Source organism: Mastigoproctus giganteus, chromosome 4 (assembly GCF_048544385.1).
Source record: "Mastigoproctus giganteus isolate SK-2022 chromosome 4, ASM4854438v1, whole genome shotgun sequence".
NCBI lineage: Eukaryota > Metazoa > Arthropoda > Arachnida > Uropygi > Thelyphonidae > Mastigoproctus > Mastigoproctus giganteus.
Genome location: NC_143578.1, coordinates 91,905,436 through 91,925,846, shown reverse-complemented (window position 1 = coordinate 91,925,846; position 20,411 = coordinate 91,905,436). Strand labels below are relative to the sequence as shown.

The 20,411-nt window shown below is 36.1% G+C and overlaps 1 protein-coding gene across 5 annotated transcripts in view; it reads left to right on the top strand.

Moving 5' to 3' along the window:
• LOC150086911 (uncharacterized) overlaps positions 1–20,411 on the top strand; it is a 320,086-nt gene that overhangs the window by 162,109 nt on the left and 137,566 nt on the right. For all 5 annotated transcript variants that reach the window (XM_090372801.1, XM_090372802.1, XM_090372803.1 and 2 more), the window contains exons 7-9: positions 110–193; positions 12,929–12,994; positions 16,552–16,609. In XM_090372801.1, coding sequence (XP_090228927.1) covers positions 110–193; positions 12,929–12,994; positions 16,552–16,609 — 208 coding nt within the window. The remainder of the gene's footprint in view (positions 1–109; positions 194–12,928; positions 12,995–16,551; positions 16,610–20,411) is intronic.

Genomic DNA, 20,411 nt, shown 5'->3' with positions numbered 1-20,411 from the left:
AATAGTATTCATTTTACCAGTTTGTTTTGTTAGTAGTTTGAGTCATAAGATCAAGAATTAAAAAAGAAGTTTAAATACATTTATAATATAAAATATTCTATTTTATCAGTGATCAAACAACAAAAACCCAGTTGAAGAGGATACCTGTTCTTTCAACCTCTACTTTGAAGGATCATCCCTCCATATCAGTGTGGTATGTGGTAATTTCATATTATGTTTTTGTGATATTTCTGCAGTAGTGAAGAATTGTTAGTGCTTAATTCTCTCTCTCTCTCTCTCTCTCTCTCTCTCTCTCTCTCTCTCTCTCTCTCTCTCTCATACTCACTAACTTTCAGAAACCTGTACAGATTGATTTTTGGTTGCAAGAAATCAAAAAGAAAGAAAAGGTTCATAAATTGTGCTTTTTAATTAGAATTATAATATATGAGGGGGTATCAAAAAGTTTGTACCCTGACCTAGATAAAACATCAGTAGGAAGATGCAGTTTTTAATATAAATTGTTTACATATTCAAAACTAACATGTGAAATTTCATTCCCATAGTTAATCGTACACCATAGGTTGAGCCCGGAATCTGAGGAAGTATGCTATGGTTGATCATTGCTCAGAGTATTGAGCAATGATCAAGTTCCTGCATTTGCAGGGCAAGAAAGCTCAGGAAATTGACGAAGAAATGAAAACTGTGTATGGGCTGAATCGCCCATTCTATGACACTTTTTTAAAGTGGAAACGGGAGTTCCAGTGTGGTTGCACAAGTGTCTTTGACGAGCCAAGAAAAGGAAGGCCATGAACATTCACAGACAGTGAGACGGTTGCACGGGTTGAGCAGCTGGTGCTGAGTGACAGATATGTGACAATTCATTCCATCGCAAATGCAGTGGGAATTAGTTATGGGTCTGCCCACAGCATTTTATATGACCGTCTGCACATGTCTAAGGTCTCCGCATGATGGGTTCCAAGATTGCTGATACCTTTGCAGAAGCAGTGTCAAATGCAATGTTCTTGCCAGCTGTTGGATTTATGCTACTGCAGCACCCACCGTCTTCTCCTGACCTAGCACCATCAGACTTCTTCTTGTTTTGAGAAATGACGAAACCATTGCATCGACGCCACTTTGATTAGTCTCAGGAAGTCATGAATGAAGTAGAATCGAGGTTTCAGGCAAAAAGTGCAGACTTCTATGATCAAGGCATTAAAATACTAATCCATAGATAGGAGAAATGTGTTACTGTACATGGAGAGGATTAAAGTTCCTGTGAGGTTTCACCTTTCTAGGGCTATTATTTCTATGTAAGGGTATGAACCTTTTGATATTCCCTCGTAAGTTTTTGTTTGAATAAAGAGTAATTGCCAGGTTGCATCATTTATAATGATAAAGAAGTTTTAAAATTGGAAATATATAAAATTCAATTGCTATTACTGACATCTAGTATTTAAGGTTGAAAAATCGAATCCATTTCAGGAAATAAGAATTGTGATCAGAAAGTTCAAGGACTGACTATTGAAATTGTGGTGTTGTAGAAAGTTACGACTTGTAACATGTTTGATGATTCTTCTAGATACAGTAACACGTGACTCACCTCTTTATCTGCAGTCAGTCTGAGTTAATACACATTGAATAGGTGTTTTATTTGTTTCATTGTATTTTAAAATGAGTGATTTCGCATCAAATTTGGGAAAAGTGCAATTCAAGCCCATGAAATGGCTTGAAAAGATATTTGTTTTTCAGTGTTTCACAAAGTTTAAAGAGGGCTGCTTGTCTGAAGATGATTTTTTGTTTTGACTGCCCTTCATCGTCAAACCCCAGTAATTCAGTTGCTCACATTCATCTGATCAGACCTGACTGAAGTTCAGCTATCTGTGAAGTTGCTAGTAAAATTGGTACAGTGGGGCCTTGACTTATGATAACATCGACATCCAATATTCTTAGGAACCGATTTACCTTCCATGCAATCTTTTATTTTAAGGACCGATGATATTTGCAGGAACAAATGGCTTTCCAATATAACTGGAATGATGCATGGGTGGAAATTTTCAGATGCATGACACGCTGAATGTACGATTGTTCTCAACCAATTAGCATCTTTGTTATTATTCAACACAACATTCCCGCATGTTACAGTACTTTGTGGACTGTTTCTTTATCTTCTCTTTGCACTTGTTCAGTGTGTAAGCAGAGTGTATTTTTGGTAATTTTACTTAACTACAGTAATTTAATTGTGGTTATTTTTGAATTTATTGATTAAATAAATTGAAATTAAATAACCATGGCTCCTAAAGTGTTCTCAAGTTAAGAATAACATTTTGATTAAGATGAAGCAGGAGATGATAAAAAAATATATATACGAAGAACTAAAAATAGTGCATTGGTACGTGAGTGTGGTTTTCCTCAGTCGACCATTTCTACAATAGTTAAACAAAAGAATATTCTAAGGAATGTTAAAGTTAGTGATGATTGCACATTGGTGCATAAGGGAAGAGACTTTATTGTGGAAATGGAAAGGCTTTTGTTAATATGGATTAGAGAAAAGCAGATGAAGGATGACACAATGCCTAGACTTATCTGCAAACATGCTAAACAGATCTATGATGTTCTGACACTTAAAGCTCCATCAACCAGTGGCAGTGCTGTGCACTTTGAATACTTTAAAGTCAGCAGAGGCTGGTTCTAGCACTTCAAAAAAAGGGCAAATATCAAAAGTGTTGAAAGGCGAGAGGCATCCAGTGCTGATTTACAAAAAAAAAAAAAAAAAGCAGCCGATGCCTTTAAAATTGAATTCCAAAAGTTTGTTGATCAGGATGGTTATTTTCCCCAGCAGGTCTATAATGTTGATGAAACTGGCCTCTTCTGGAAGTAAATGCCCAGGAAAACATACATCACTAAGGATGCATAAGCCTATGAAAGATAGGCTTGCTCTCCTATTGGGTGCCAATGCCTCTGGAGATTTTAAGTTGAAGCCTTTGCTGGTGCATCACTCCAACACCTCCAGAGTATTTAAACAACAAAAATCCAACAAAGGCATGCTGGAAGTAGTAGTAGTAGTGGCATGTGATGCAAGAAAGCAAATGTATGAGCTTATGCAGCATCAGCCAAAAAAAAAAAAAAAATCACACCATTCCCTCCAAATGCCTGTCCAGCTCAAAAGAAGACAGACGATACAAGGGAACAATCAGAACTGACTGGTTGGACTGGACGAACTGGGACTCAATCCACACTGTGATGTGCGTCATTAAACTGGAACCACGTGGTGGTCCACCACAAATGGACATGCCACTCTGGGCAATACTCACGCTTAAGTGTCATCAATATGTGTCTTCAATATGTGCCCTAAACTACCATCAACTCACCAGACCAGCATGGGCTCGAAAATGCCAGGGCCTTTGCCAAAATGGATATTAAACCATGTAAATACAGACTTTCACTCACCATGAGGCACCGCACTAGGTCAGGATTGAGCCCTGCGAGAGTGGATCCATCACAATTGAACAGTCCAAATCATGTGTCAACACTAGTATCTTCCTCACTAGGTCAGGATTGGGCCCTGCAAGTGTGGGATCTACTACATTTGGACGGTCCATAAACACGTAATGACTAAGTGACATACCTAGATATCCCTCACACTAGGTCAGGATTGGGCCCTGCAAGTGTGGGATGGCTTACCACGTAATACTAAGCTTATAACCATGTTAAAGGAAGGGAGAAAGGAGGAAAAAAAAAAAAAAAAAAAAAAGAGAATCTGGCTGCCTCCTCGTGGCGCGGTACGGGAGCGGGGGGTCGGGACTAGTTCTCCGCGGCCCCCTGCTGCTAAATGCCAGATGCCAGCCACAAACAACATACACAACACATTACACACACTAATGACAATTATAAATAGTAACCGCGATAGATAACTTAAATTCCGTAAAGGCTCGCGTACTTATCACTCACTAAATACTTACTATAATTATAAATCACACTCAAATCTTAAATCTTACATTCAACCTAAACTTAAACTAAAATTAAATTAAACCTAACTCTACCTCAAACCCGACTTAACTTCAGCTTAACTTAAAACTAAATTAAATTAGGAAACATCAACCATAAATTAAACTTATAACTTTAATTAAACAGTAACTCAAATCTAAGCTTAAACTTAAACCTAAACTACAACCTAAACTTAAACTCATCTATAACTTAAATTTAAACCTAAACCGAACCTACACTAATGTCAAAACCAGCTTCATAATTACTTAACTCAAACCCAAACTTGCCCACTAAATTAACTAACACTCAACTTAAACACACAACAGAACTTAAACTTTACTCAACCCTAACCTAAAACTAAACACTAAACATTAACTTAAATTAACTAAAACACATTCAAACGATTTGATCTAAACTTCAACTTTAAACTTAACTTTAAACTTAAATTTTAATTAGATGAACTAAAAAAACGATTCTGCTGGCACACAATTAAGCTTAACGAACGGCGGACATAGGGGACACCCTGGAAACCGCCAGTAAACTACAAAAAAATACTTTGATACTTTGTCCAGTTCCTCCTTAAATTTATTCAACCTATCAACTTCCACAACGACAGATAGAAGTTTGTTCCAGCAATTAACTACCCGCTGGCTAAAGGCAAATTTTCGCATATCTATTCTACATCTGTCCTTTCTTAAATTTGAATTTATGGCCCCTTAGGTTCGTAATCTGAACAAGTGGAAGGATCCCATCAGAATTCAGCATGCTGAACCCATTCAAGGCCTTATACACCTCAATCAGATCACCGCGCAGGTGCCTAGTCTCCAGCCACTGCAATTTGCAGAACTTAAGCCTCTCTTGATAAGAGGATCCCTTCATTCCCCTCACCAATCTTGTTGCCCTTCTCTGTACACGCTCAAGTAAATCTACATCCTTCCTAAAATGAGGCCTCCAGACCTGTACACAGTACTCAAGGCGTGGCCTGACCATTGCCTTATACAGAGGGATAATCACCTCCTTTTCCATGCTAGCAAAATTCCTATATATCATTGACAAAACCCCATGACCTGCCCTGGCAGCCTGTCTGCATTGCTCAGAAAACTTCATATCTGCCTGCACAATTACTCCCAGATCTTTTTCATTTTCTTAATGTGGTACCACACAGTTGGTACGTTTCTCTGGGGTTACTTCTACCCATATGCAGTACTTTGCATTTGTCAAGGTTAAACTTCAGTTGCCACTTCTTAGCCCATCTGCCCAAATTGTCTAGATCCTGTTGCAGTAGCACACTGCCATTACTGTCATTAACAACCCTGCCAACCTTTGTATCATCTGCAAACTTCGACATTAAGCCTGATATACCTTCATCAATATCATTGATAAATATACAAAACAACAGTGGACCCTTGTGGGACTCCACTAATAACATTAGTCCAAGAAGAGCAGCACCCATTGATTACCACCCTCTGTCTTTTCGCACTTAACCATCCTTTTATCCATTGTAGCAACTTACCCTTAATACCATTCTGCTCCAATTTGTACAATTGTCTTCCATGCGCAACAGTGTCAAAAGCTTTCCTGAAATCCAAATATATGATATCAAAATTATTTTTTGCATCCAGTTCCTTTGTAACCACATCATAATATCCTATCAAATTTGTCAGACAAGACTTTCCCTTAACAAACCCATGCTGTGTCTGAATTATTGCTGCAGTCTTGTCTAGATGATCCTGCAATGCATCTTTAACCAGCGACTCCATTATTTTACCCGGAACAGAAGTTAAACTAACTGGTCTGTAATTACTCGTGTCACCCTTCGATCCCCCTTTGTGAATTGGGGATACATTTGCACATCTCCAGTCCATGGGAACCTCCCCCGAGTCCAAGGATGCTCTCATAATTATGGCTAAGGGTTTGCTTAGTTGCTTTGCCGCCTCCTTTAATATAACTGGATAGATCCCATCCACCCCAGGTGCTTTTCTTACGTTTAACTTCAACAGATTCTCTTCCACTTTGCTCTCAGTTATTACAAAATCATTAAGTATCCTGCTACAATTTGATAACCTTCTGCCATTTTCAAACCTTAATAATTCCTCACGTGTGAATGTAGATGCAAAATACTCATTCAGTTTGTTTGCTATCTGAGCAGGATCATCAACAGTCAGACCATCGATGTCAAGTGGACCAATCAGATTCATCCCCCTTCCTTTTAGAGTTTATATAAGTAAAGAAATCCTTGCTGTTTTTCTTAGCATCTTTTGCCAAGGATTTCTCATAATCTGCCTTCACCTGCCGAACCTCCTTTGTGACCTGATTACAGATTAACTTATATCTGCCATAGCCTTCTGAGTCGCTTGATAATTTATATGCATCCCATGCATTTTTCTTCTCTGTTACGAGTCTCATTAGTTCATTTGACAACCATTTAGGCCTAAACCTTGAACAATATTTCTTAATAGGTATGAAACTTTTATTAGCATCCACGATTAATACCTTGATTGCTTCCCACTTAGAATTTACTGTTGGTAACATCGTCAGTTGATCCCGCTGTACAGAATTTAAAAACTGTCGGAGACCACTGTACTCGCCTTTACGGAAGCAAAAACCCTTTCCTTTACCCCTGATGGTAATTAAATCTTTAAGTAAATCCCACGTCAGTACACTGTGATCACTGCCACCTAGTGGTTCTTTAATCTGCAAATTCCTAATACATGAATGATCACTGCTGATAACCAGATCAAGAGTATTACTTTCTCTGGTTGCCTCTCGAACATGCTGCTGCAGAAAACAATCATCCAATAAATCCACAAAAGTCTGACTAGTGTGTGAGTGCCCAACCCACAAGTTCCAGTCAATATCTGGGAAGTTAAAATCTCCCATTATAAGACATTCCGATTTACTAGCCCATTCTATTTCTCTGTACAATTGTTCATTGTACTCATTCGAGTCATTAGGCCTATAACACACTCCTACTCTTATTTTTGCTTTCGCAGTGCTTATGTCACACCAAACTGACTCAACAGTGCACTGTTCATCTATATCAACTGGATGCACTTCTTTTGATTTTATGTTTTTCTTAATTAACAGCATAACACCTCCTCCCTTCCTATCCTGTCTATCCTTTCTGTACACATTGTACTCCCCAAATTCCAGTTCGGCATTCCTTATATCAGTGTGACACCATGTCTCTGATATCCCAACAATATCCGCCTTTGATGTCTTGACCAACACTTCAAATTCATCAAATTTATTTACTATACTTCTAGCATTGGTATACATGCACCTGTTCTTATTCTGAGTTACTCTAACATATCACATATACCCACCTGTTTCACGATGACTGCCACCCGTCCCTGAAACCCCCAACACCCCTCGCTCCAGGTCGCTACTTATTCTAATAGAAGTTGTGCAAGAATTACCTTCACCTCTGCCTATGGCTACTGTTAAACTATTAGTCCTTGTATCCCCCCCCAAGCTATCAGTTTTCCGACCCACCCAACACTGCCTCAATAGCATCAGCAAATATTCTTGCACCCTTTCTATTTAAGTGTATCCCATCCCTGTAGAAGCAGTCTCTCCTGTTAACAAGTACAGTCCAGGCTGAAAAAAATTCTATCCCTTGAGTCTTGCACAATCTTTCCAGAGCCGAATTGATCGACAAGGCTCTCATCATATACTCTCTCCTATCGTGTCTGGGCAGAATTGCAGACACTTTCAAATTCAACCATAATTCACGGCTTTTTTTCATCAGTGACCTGTACTTGTTAATTAATTCTGCCAGTCTCCTACTCTTGATATCATTAGTGCCAACGTGTACAACTATATCACCTTTTGTGCCCTTAAAAGATGATATCTGCTCTACAACGTCATCAACCTTTGCCCCTGGCAGACATACCATGGTCCTGTTCCACCTATCCTTTTTACAAAGGATGTTTTCCATTTCCCTGACAATAGTCACCAGCAACTACTAGTTCCTGAGGGATCAGCGCATTCTGCCTTGGGGGTTGCCGCTGTGTTGCTTGATGACCAACATTGATGTGGGCAGCTGAGAGCCTGATGGGCCTCTCAATTTAGATCTTTCGAGGGCATCCACCCTGTCCTTCAAACTATAGGCCCATAACAACGCTGAGTTGTCGCCCGATTTCCTTACACTCCTTACATCGCGCACACACAAAGACATCCCCCATGGCAATATCATGTTCCGTTCCAGATAGTTCGGCAAACATTTCACAAGTTGCACATTTTTTTAGGCTGTGATGCGTTGGAGAATCGCCCCTCTCAGTTCTCCCCTGAGTCACAGCACTCCTGCCACTTTGTGCCCGTTGCTTTGCTGCTCTAGTTTGGGGCATGATACTTTAAATTAATAAAATCAATAAATTAAATTAATTAAATGTCAATACTACGCTATCTAATAGAAACAGTGAAGCGTATTACTGTTTCTATAATTATACGTTAGAGCTACCTAGCTACCTCAATTAAAAAATTTGAATTCCCTATCACTATATACAAAAACAATGCCTGCAATATTTGAACGAAATAACGGTTTTATAAAGTATTACGTATAGCTACAAAAACTGTTTATATAAATTAAAATAAAAATAACCAGCGTAATTAAAACTATAAGACTATGTGTTTTGGTGCAGTAACAGAAATGCTTGGGTTACAAGATATGTCTTCAATGAATGGGCGGTTGAAGTTATCTGTCCTTCAGCAAAGAGTTATCTTGACAAAAATAAGCTTCCTGTGAAAGCACTGCTCTTCCTGGATAATGCACCCGGCCACAATCCCAACCTTGTTCAATCTCCTGAGGCACAATTTAACTTTGTTCAAGTCAAATTTTTGCCACCCAACACCACTCCTCTTCTTCAACCAATGGACCAGCAAGTGATTGCAAATTTCAAGAAAACATATACAAAGGAAATGTTTGCAAGTGGTTTTGCAGCAACCTTTAGTGAAAATATCACCCTCAAAGATTTTTGGAGGTCGAAGTTCAACATGCTGGACTGTATGAGGCTGATCATAAGTGCTTAGAATGATGTTTCCACCAGGTGCTTAAATTCAGCCTGGAAAAACGTCTGGCATTTAATCATTTATAACTTTGGAAGATTTGAAGTTGATCGTGGTTTGATAAATGATATTGTCACTCTTGGTAAATCAGTGGGTCTGGGGGTTGACAAAGAGGATGTGGAGGACCTTATTGATGCTTGTGGGCATGAGCTAACAACAGAGGAGCTACAAGAGTTGAAGAAAATTATGGAGAGTGACACTGGAGAGGAGGAAGAAGACACCCAAAAAATGTCAGCTGAAGAGTTGGAGACTGTCATTTCTTGTTGGGAGCATTTAGGACAAGTGGTAAAAAAACACCCTAATATTGAAAACACTGAACTCGTGATGTGCAAAATGGAAGAAGTCATTTCTTACTTCAGGTAGCTACAAAAAAGTTGTCAAAGACAGTCCACTTTGGACAGTTTTTTTTTTTTTTTTTTTTGCCAGCAGCAGCAAAAGACTGAAAAGACACATGATGCCGGATCTAGTCACACCATCATTAATTTCATCATCCCGGCACTTCAAGTCTAAGCTAAATGCTAATTTATTGTTTGTTTTTTATTTTAAGATGTTTTATAACTATTTATTAAATAATCTTTATAAAACACTCATTTTTAATATAAAATCAAGTATAACATGTACGAAATACTATTTTGTGTGTTGTTGGGGATGCCTGTCAAGAGTTTAGAATGAATTACAGGAAATCAGTGTTGCAGGTTTCAACTTCAGTATTTTCAGCGTAAATGGGTTTTGTGGAATAAATTACCATCGGATGTTATGGCTCCCACTGTATTTCTTATATATTATTATAGTGGTATGCTGCATAGGTATATCAAGAAATGAAAATTGGTGAAAACTGAGCACTTAAACCTGTCTTTACAGTCACTTCTTCAAGTGACTGACAGCATAACAGGTAAATTATGGTGACGTCATTTACATAGTTATTAATTTGGTTATAAATTTTTTACTTGTTAGGTCTATAGTAATTATATGTGTAATAGATCCAGAGTTAGTCAACAGGTAGATATTAATGAACATCAGGTGAAGATTAATTTCAGAAGTTTAAGTAATTTTTAAATCTGTTAATAATTTAATTAATGATTAAATTTTAATAAATTGAATAAAAGTAAACTTAAATAAATAGCCATGAATACTTTCCTGTAATGCTGTTCTTACAGTGCCATCAGCCTTACATAACAAGACAGTGGTTTCAATTAGTTTTATGTTCTGTACTGTACTCCCAAACTAAGTTTTTTGAATGAGAGAGAGAGAGAGAGAGAGCGAGCGAGAGCGTGCGCGTGTGCGCACACGAATAGGGGTTTGGATGCTGTAGAATTAGACATCTGTTTGATGGCTAATCTTTGTGAACGTCTTAATTGTGTGGGTAGGTTCAAGATTATGTTAGGAAGGGAACAGACAGGTTCATTTTTCAAGATATAATTGTTATGGTTTCTATTTGTGTTTGTAATCTGTTGTAATGCTGCCTTTGAAAACATGCATGAGGTTAATGTTTATCTGCAATCGTTTGTTTCAGTTAATATTCAAGGTTCAGGCCTAAATGGATGTCAGATGAACTAATGAGACATGTGGCAGAGGAGAAAAATGCATGGGATATATATATAAATTAACAGGTGACATGGAAGCCTACGATAGATATAAGCTGGTCTGTAACCAAGTCACAAAGGAATTTAGGCAGTCAAAGGCAGATTACGAGAAATCCTTGGCAAAGGATTCAAAGAAGAACAGCAAAGAGTTCTTTACGTATATAAACTCTAGGAGAAAGGGGATGACTCAGATTGGTCCACTTGATATCGATGGTTCAACTGTTGATGATCCTGCTCATCTAGCCAACAAACTAATTAGTATTTTGCATCTACATTCACACATGAGGAGTTATTCAGGGAGAGGACTGCCAGAGGTGAATTAAACTCTGGCAGTGAGCTAGATGATTTTGTAATAACTGAGAGCAAAGTGGAGGAGGAATTGTTGAAGATAAACATAAGAAAGGCACCTGGGGTGGATGGAATCTATCCAGTTATATTAAAGGAGGCAGCCAAGGCAGTAAGTAAATCCTTACCCATAGTTATGAGAGCTTCCTTGGACTCAGGGGAGGTACCCATGGACTGGAGATGTGCAAATGTGACTCCAATTCACAAGGGAGGATCAAAGGGCAACACAAGTAATTACAGACCTGTTAGTTTAACTTCTGTTCCAGGGAAATTAATGGAGGCACTGGTTAAAGAAGCACTGCAGGATTATCTAGACAAGACTTCAGTTATAGCTTGAACACAGCATGGGTTTGTTAAGGGGAAGTCTTGTCTGACCGATTTGATTGGATACTATGATGTGGTCACAAAGGAACTGGATGCAAAGAATAGTTTTGATATGGATCTTAGAAAGGCTTTTGATACTGTTGCACATGGAAGACTGCTGCACAAATTGGAGCAGTGTGGCATTGGAGGCAAATTGCTGCTATGGATAAAGGGATGGTTAAGTAGGAGAAGAGCAGAGAGTGGTAATCAATAGACACTGCTCTTTGTGGACTAATGTTATTAGTGGAGTCCCTCTGGGTTCAGTGTTGGTCCATTGTTGTTTTCTGTATTTATAAATGATATTGATGATGGTATATCAGGCTTAATGTCCAAGTTTGCAGATGATACGAAAGTTGACAGGGTTGTTAATGACACTAAAATGACAGTATGCTGCTGCTGCAACAGTATCTAGAAAAGTTGAACAGATGGGCTGAGAGGTGGTAACTGAAGTTTAATATTGACAAATGTAAAGTAAATGCATGTGGGAAGCAGTAACTTCGGAGTAATGTATCAACTGTGTGCGTTACTAAATTGACAGTGGTAGAGAATGAAAAGGACCTGGGGGTAATTGTGCAGGCAGATATGAAGTTTTCTGAGCAGTGCAGGTGGTCTGCAAGAGTAGCTCATGGTGTCTTGTCAATGATATACAGGAATTTTTCTAGCAGGAATAAGGAGATGATTATCCCCTTGTATAAGGCATTGGTCAGGCTGCACCTTGAGTTACTGTATATAGGTCTGGAGGTCTCATTTTAAGGATGTAGAGCTGCTAGTATGAGTACAGAGAAGGGCAACAAGATTAGTGAATGGAAAAAAGGGTTGGTCTTACATAGAAAGGTTTAAGTTTTCCAAATTACAGTGTCTGGAGACTAGGCACCTGTGAGGTGTATAAAGCCTTGAATGGTTTGAGCATGTTTAATGCGGATGGATTCTTCCTCTTGCTCAGAATAATCGCCTTAGAGGGCATAAATTCAAATTGAGAAAAGACAGTTGTAGGATAGATGTGCGGAAGTTTGCCTTTAGCCAGCGGGTGGTTGATTGCTGGAACAAACTTCCATCTGTCGTAGAAGTTGATAGCTTAAATAGGTTCAAGGCAGAACTAGACAAACATTTGGAGCAAGTTGATGGATGATATGAGAATTTTTTTTTTTTTTTTTTTTTTTCCTTTTGACTGATGCTATATAATCTTGCTTTCTTGCATCATTTTCCTTTACTAATGCTAATTTTAATATTGCTGGTTATGTTAATAATGAAGGATTCTTTGTATAGGCCGTGTTTCCTGGAACTTTCCTATGAAAGAACACAATTATGACATAGACCAAAGCTTAAAAACAAAATCAGATCCTACATTCCACACCTGGTATTGAGGATTGCCAATGGGATTTCAAGAACATCTCTGTTGTAACCACTGGCAGATACAGTGATTAGAAGAGAATTGTGCAAAATACCATTAATGTTAATATCCTTGTGAAGTGGCTGGGTGTAACTTCTCTGATATGTATGGTGTTACTTGGAGTACAAACAGAACATTTTTATTTTTTTAACTGTTTTACACTCTATTAAAGAATACATTTATATAAGTATAAAATGTATCAATTTTTTTTTTGTAGTGAGGAAAAAGTAATAGGACATTATAAGAAATTATCTGGTCAGTCAAGAGGTGCAGCAATAGTGAAGTAAGTATGTGTTATTACAAAATTAATTTTATTTTGTGAAATGAATAAAAACTGACTGTAATATATCTGCACTATTGTACGGGGCAGAAATAGAGTCTGGGGAAGAAGAAATGGGAGGGGGATGTTTTGAAATTTCTCCTAGTTAAGACAGTTTTGTTGTCAGTTTTTTACAAAGAACATTGAAATTGCAGTTGTGCCATTTCAATGTTCTTTGTTGTGCAAAACTTCTTTCCAGCCTTCTGTGATTGATATAGCATACAAATGCTACAGTGTTTCTTATGCTAGTTTCTAGTTTTGTCTGTTATGCTACTAAATTTAATTTTGGGATCATGCACTCTTGTGCAGTTTTTCATACCTGTTACATAGTACTTTAGTTTTGGTTTCATTTTGTTTTATCTGTTTAAATTCTTAATTACCCTGTCTACTTGGTTGTCTCACAGGTATTCCTGTTCTGTCTGTGAGTAATAAATGCTAAGTAAATATATACTGAATGTTTATTGATACTTTGACAGTCATAGTTTTGTTTTTCTCTTGTGATCTAAAATGGATATATATATATAAACCCTGTTTATAGAGGAAGACTGCTTGTTTCAGGAACTTATCCAAAAAAAACCCCAATTATTTTTACTGATCTTTTTAAATACAGATGTTGTAATACTACGAAATATTTACTAAACTCTGTGTTGCAGCAGCCCATGAAGGTATGATGACCAGCCACACAGCTTTGGCGGGTCATCACATGTTCAGCAAATTGACAATAAACAGTAAAAATTGAATAACTTCATCTTTAAACTTTTCCGAGTCAATGTCATTTTTATATATACTTATTAATTTATCGATATTAGTGTTTAATTCAGTTTCTAAATCAAGATTTATAAATATTTTGCAAGTATCTGAAATATTGGTGTATACTACTGTTCGTGTATTTATTTCAGTGGTTAATCTATCACAAACGACATTGAATGTATTGATAATAAACATCTCTTTCCCTTCTAAAATTACTTCATTATCTTTTTTTAATCTTTGTATTGTCATTCGTCAGTTAATTTTACCTTCTATTTCAATAATATTAAATTCGTTTTGATTTATATACAAAATATTTCCATGTAATGATTTCAAAAGATCAGAACTATGCAGTAAATTTATTGCAGAATCTTGTAACGATTTACCTGTTTTATTTAATATTTTATCCTAGAGGACAGTAAGTAATGCAGTTTCATACTAAACAATTTTTTTATTATTAATTTAGTACATTCTAGACATGCTATCGATCTTTCATGTTCACTTGACAAATTAATTAAGGCTTCTTTTATTAATTTATAACCATTTTGAAGAGCTGAGACAGCATTAGCCCTAGCAGACCATCTTGTATCGCTTAAATTTTTCAATGTTAGTGAATTTCTTCCTAAATATTGGTTTAAAGCTATTCATCTTCTTGGGATAGCAGAAAAAAGATTATATAAATTTTGTATAAAGTGGAAATTATGTGCTGCAGTAGAACAAGATTCAGTTGTGTTAGTTCCAGTTATTTAGAGAGTGGCTAGTACATGGTACATAAAATGCAGTAGAACTGTGTTGCTTCAGTCTGGCTGAATACTTTACTGCCTGAATTCTTGGCTGAATACTTTCCTGCCATATTTGAAGCATTGTTGTAACTTTGTCCTCTGCAGTTTGTAATATCAATTAATAAATATCCTAATGTTTTTAAAATAATCTTTTTTATGTATTCGGCATTGTGATGTTCTATAGCAGTGGTTCCCGATCTATGAACCCTTTCAAAAATCAAAAAAGTTTGCGGACCCCTACAAATAATACACACACATATATATATGGTCGACCACCATTTCTATAGGAAGGAAACCTAGAAATCGTTCTTTGATGATACCATTTTGTGACGTGTATCTTATAATAAACACTAATTGATCAATGTGGCTAATGTCAGGGGTTGAATCAACAATAACAGAAAAATATTTTGCTTCTCGAATTTCAGAAACCATCACTTTTTCAAAAATTTTTTGCCATCAGTTCTGTAAATTCTTCACAGGTTTTATGTGAAACGTAATTGGTTTTGCCAGGTCAACAATTAGCATACATCTCTGTGATTACTATTAATGCCTTTTTTAAATATTAATATATCATTGTTTTAATTACTGCTTCATTTAATTCATTGTTTATTGACAATTTCAGATTTTTAATTTAAATGAGATTATAATAATATAGCTTAAGAGTAATGTAACTGATAATGATATTGATTCAATATAAAAAATTAACACTTGAATCTCTTCATATTTTAAGAGCAAGAAAACAAAAAGCTTTCAATAAGGAAAACGTATGCCACAATCATAATAGATAATGAAGCATTACATAGATATGATATTTAAATTTTATGTTACAACAGAATCAAAATTTATTAAACCACAACACTACTTTCAGATGCAATTTTCCTAATTAACAGGCATTTCTTGAGTTTTCTGCAGACAATCCAAGGAAACATTTTCAATAACAGGTATTAGGAGTTTCAATTATGTGAATGGAGTAGGTAGAGCAGAAAATGCCGTTAGTTGTGTGGGGATGAATCAACTAACACAGGGTTAATGGGAATATTATAAATTATATCTACATTGGGGGGGGGTTAAAAATCACCATTAATATCCAGTGTTCTGAGACAGCCAGAACTGATACAGAGTTAATGGATAAGGCTCTATGATAATTTATTGGACAGCATCTGTGGTAGTTGATTTAAAGAAGGTTTTAATAAATAGTAAAATGGATGAAATTGTGCATTTCACATTAACTGTACTATATGTATGATGCTGTACATTGTCAGCATTTTACAGAAGCTTTACTCTTTTTAAATCATTATTGAAGTTAACTGGGGTGCCCACTCAGAGACATCCAACTTTTATTTTTGGCTAGGGTCCAAAACAAATAAAATGCTAAAGTGTGCTGCCCACATGGGAAAGAACAGTTCCTTCCCCCTAATATTTATTTTTAAAAATAGGATTTCTTTTTTGGACCAGCATTTATGTTTACAGTTTAATAATTGAACACAGAATTACAACACATTACATGATACTGAAAACATTCCTATTACATAGTTGTAATAATATTGTTAAATACTCATGTTGAGTATTTAACAAGTTGAATATTCACAAGAAAGAAATAGATAAAAAGGAAATATTACTAACAACAGATGTCATTAGGAAACTATATTTTGTCACCCAGAATACACAATATCTAGAGCTGCCTGCATGGCCTTAGGCCACATAATGGCCATAGCTTTGACATGCTTGATATAGGCTGTCGCCTTTCATTAAAAATATGTAATCATGAAATTGACTTGTGTTCTGATCTGTGATAACTTGTTATGCCTAGATTATGCATCTTTTTTCCAAAAAAGAAAAAGAAAAAAAATTGGATTTGTGTCATCTAATAAATGGAACATCTAATTTGTCACATTGTCAATTGTTTTTGTTGCAGAAATTATATTTAGTGTAGAAAGCAGTTAATAATTTGATAATATAAACATAATTCTAATTTTTAATATTACTTTTCAGTTATGTCAGTATAGTTGAAAGCCTTCCAACCTATGGAGTTCATTATTATGAGGTGAAGGTGTGTATAATATTGTAATTTTTCAATTAAAAGTTAATAGAAGTACACTACTCTACCAACTCATTAGAGAATCCAGTGTTCTGATATTCTTGTGCCTTAATTTGTAAGCAAATCAGATATCCTACGATGTGGGTAGCAGACTTCTCAGAAGAATGTATTGCTTCCCTGGAGCCATTACACTTGTACCATGCGAAAAGCTAGTGAAATTGATAACGTTGAGAGAGAGAGAGAGAGAGAGAGAAGAAGGAAGGAAGGAAGGAAGGAGACTATCATAGGGGGGGCTCGTATATTGACAGCATTGTTACAGACAAGTGTCTAGAGTCTTAAATCCGTGACTACTACAAAACCAGCAACATGGTTTGATTGGAAGAACATAGTCCTTGATGGGGACTGCAGATGTTTGGCCCACCATGTATGCAAAAATCCAAAGCTGCATTGCAGCCATTCATCAGAATCTTCAATACTGGATGATAGGAAGTTAAGTTGTTTTCACCAGCACAGCATGCAGCTCAAGATAATGAGATATGTAGATTGCTATAGTGCTTTGTGGCAATCTGTTTGTAGTGGTTCTGGGAATGACAGTGACTATGCTTGAGCATTAGAAAGATGTTTGTTGTTGGAGAAACATGGGTTCACATTATCTTGCGTTTGATGGATCCGTGAGGAGGTTGTATGAAGCAGTGAATACCGAATGCACCTGTCTGCTGTGTAGCTTGTTAGTGGTAGTTTTCCTCATGGGGAATTTTAATTTTATTATTATTATTTTTTTTTTTTTTTTGTCAATATATCCTCATATTCTGGAGTGCCCTGTCATCTGGATGGTATAACTGAATATTCTTTGAGACTAGATTCATCCCATAATGCTGGCATACTTGAAACAGTTTGTTGGATGGCAACAAACTGTTTCAAGATGAAAATCTCATGTGGTAAGTTGTGTAGGTATGGTTATGTACAGTTGCTATGTGTGAATCCAATGTGATAATAACAACTGAGAACAATTCACGCATAGCAACTGAGAATCTGTGATATCATCTGGAACAACACCGACCGTGCTAGCCGAGCAGGTAAAGTACCTGCCCGGCAACCCAAAGGTCGCGGGTTCGATTCCTGCCTCGGGCTTGGATCAAAGTACTGCAAAAACCTTGGGAGGTGCAATATGGCCACAGAAGCCGATGCGCCAACAAACTACCAAATCAAAAAAAAAATCTGGAACAACACATCTGAGGTAAACCACAGTAAACAATGAATCTGATTGGGTCTAAGGTCATTCTTGAACAGGAATGAGATGACATTACCTGTGTACACCTGTTTAAATCAGTGCCACTCAGAATTGCTAGCACTGTCATCATCAATAAATGTGGATATTCATGCTATTGTATATGTTTTCTAATATTCTGGTAGGGCAGGTTATAAGGTTATATTAAGTTTGCACAATACATATGTATTGACTAGATTTAAATATATGGTTATCTGTTTAAGTGCATGTGCCCCACTTATATTGAATTTTAACTTATTTGTTTAATAATTATTAATTAATAAACATTAAAACTTGCATTGTTATACAGTAGACTCTTGATTTTCCGGGACAGATGGTAAAAAACAAATCCTGGATAATCGATTTCACGGTTAATCCAAAAATACAGATGTCCTTGACATACGTAATAATAACGTAAGACGCAACTTCTTACTTCGTTGAGTTTTATGTAACTCGGGAATGACTAATAACATATTGCTACTATATTATTATTGACAAATCTGAGTTCAGCATGGTACTTGTTAAGGTTTGACCATTTTCATACATTCTTATTAGTTTAATTTTCTGATCCAAATCGATCGCTTTCCTTATCTTGGTAGATTTACTAGTACCGCTGTAATTATTCTGTTAGTCGGTACCATGATAACGGTCAAAATGAAATTTTCTGTAAAGAACTTCACAGGGTTAAGGCGAAAGCTCACATTTTACTAAAGCACATTTCTGGAGGTCACTTCCATAAAACAAAAACAATTTGCACTTCCCGGGTTACTGGGCTTTCTGTTCGTGCATCTAATTATAAACAGGTATTAAACTCTATCTTATTGTATTTGTGTCAATACCTATAGCTTCAATTGTGTGTGTTTTTACGTTATTATGTTGAAGTGTGCATCCCCTTCACAGAATTCTTCAGTCATATAAAAAAAAAAACCATAAATAAATTAAGAATCTTTTCTTCTTTCCTATTTTTTTGTTTGTTACTCCGTATCTCACTTGTGGCATTTGTGCGTGCCACGATCGTTGTTATTGATTACTTATTATTATTATTTATTTATTTTTTTTTTTTAATTTTACAATCTAAAAAAAAAAAAAAGAGTGAAAAAAAATTTTTTACATAGATCTGTAGTTGCGTAAGTCGGGGACTTACTGTATCGAAAAAATGTTCAGCAACCTACATAAAAAATATGGCAATAGATAAAAAACGAAAAAAAACTTGCCACACACTACTTGCGTGTCCAATACGATGCTTCCCTTTATTCTTTTCAATGTCTATTTTAAATCTAATAGCTTCCCTTTATTTTTTGTGATGTTGCATATGGTTTGGTCATCAACATTATAATGGTTCGTTAGAGATTTAACGGATGCACCTTTTTCAAGTCTTGTTTAACTGAAAGTGCAACTCTTTTGTGTTTATCCATCATTTTTGCCATTTCTAAACAAAAAAAAAATATTTACTATAAAAAATAAATTTCGCATCCCTAACATAAATAACGAAACAAAATTTGTTTTTTTGCAGTGCAACGGAACACAACAATCCATGCAACACACTAAAACAAACTAAACATTTCTTCTCCTTTTTTTTAATTTTTTTTTTAGTGGCAGGTTCTAGTTATTACTTGAATTTTATGATTTTTGGTTGTTTTTTTTTTTTTTTTTTTATTTGGAGTCTTGAAGTGTCCCGGTAAATCGAGAGTCTGCTGTATATTACATATTTAAAATAAACATTAAAACTCTTATGAAATGTTTTGTTTTCATAGCTGAAAGTAAACATGTTCTCTTTTTACCTTAGCCAGGTATTTTGAGAGAATGAAAAGTTTTTTTTTTTTATTTAAATATTGACTATTCAGAGTGTTAGTGTGTGCTTTATATATATATTTTTGACAGTGGTATTTAGTAATCATGAGTTTCAGGCTGCTACATGTTGCCAATGAAGTATTCAGTGGGCTTAAAATGTGGAATTAATTTTTTAAAAAAATATAATCAACTTGTGCACATTTTTTATTTTTGCTCACTTGTAATTATGCTTTCACTGATTTGGGGCTATCCATGTACCATATACTAAGATCTTTTGTATTTTTGCATAGTGCAGCAATTGGAAAACAAGACTGGTATTATGAGACAAGTGCTCATGCTGTCATCTACTAGAAATAAATATGAAATTAAAGAGTAATTATTCCTCGAGCACAGCAGTCAAGTTCGGCAGAAATTGCTGCCATTTTAGAATGTAGTGTGAGCTGAACTGCACATCATGTCTGTGTTTTGGAGGGACAATGGAATAAAGAGCAAATATCAAGCTTTGTGTTTGATTGGACAAAAGTGCCATGGAAACATTTCAAATGATGAAGCAAGTGTGTGGAGAGAATTGTCTGTCTTGTGCATATGTGTTTGAGTGGCATAAACGTTTCGCCCGTGGAAGAGAATCACTGGAAGACGACAAACATCCAGGCTTAGCAAAAATGGTTCTAACACCAGAGTTGATTGAAAAGGTGTGGAAACTCATTACCAATGACTGATGTGCAATGCTCCAAATGATTTAAGAAGATCTGTGCA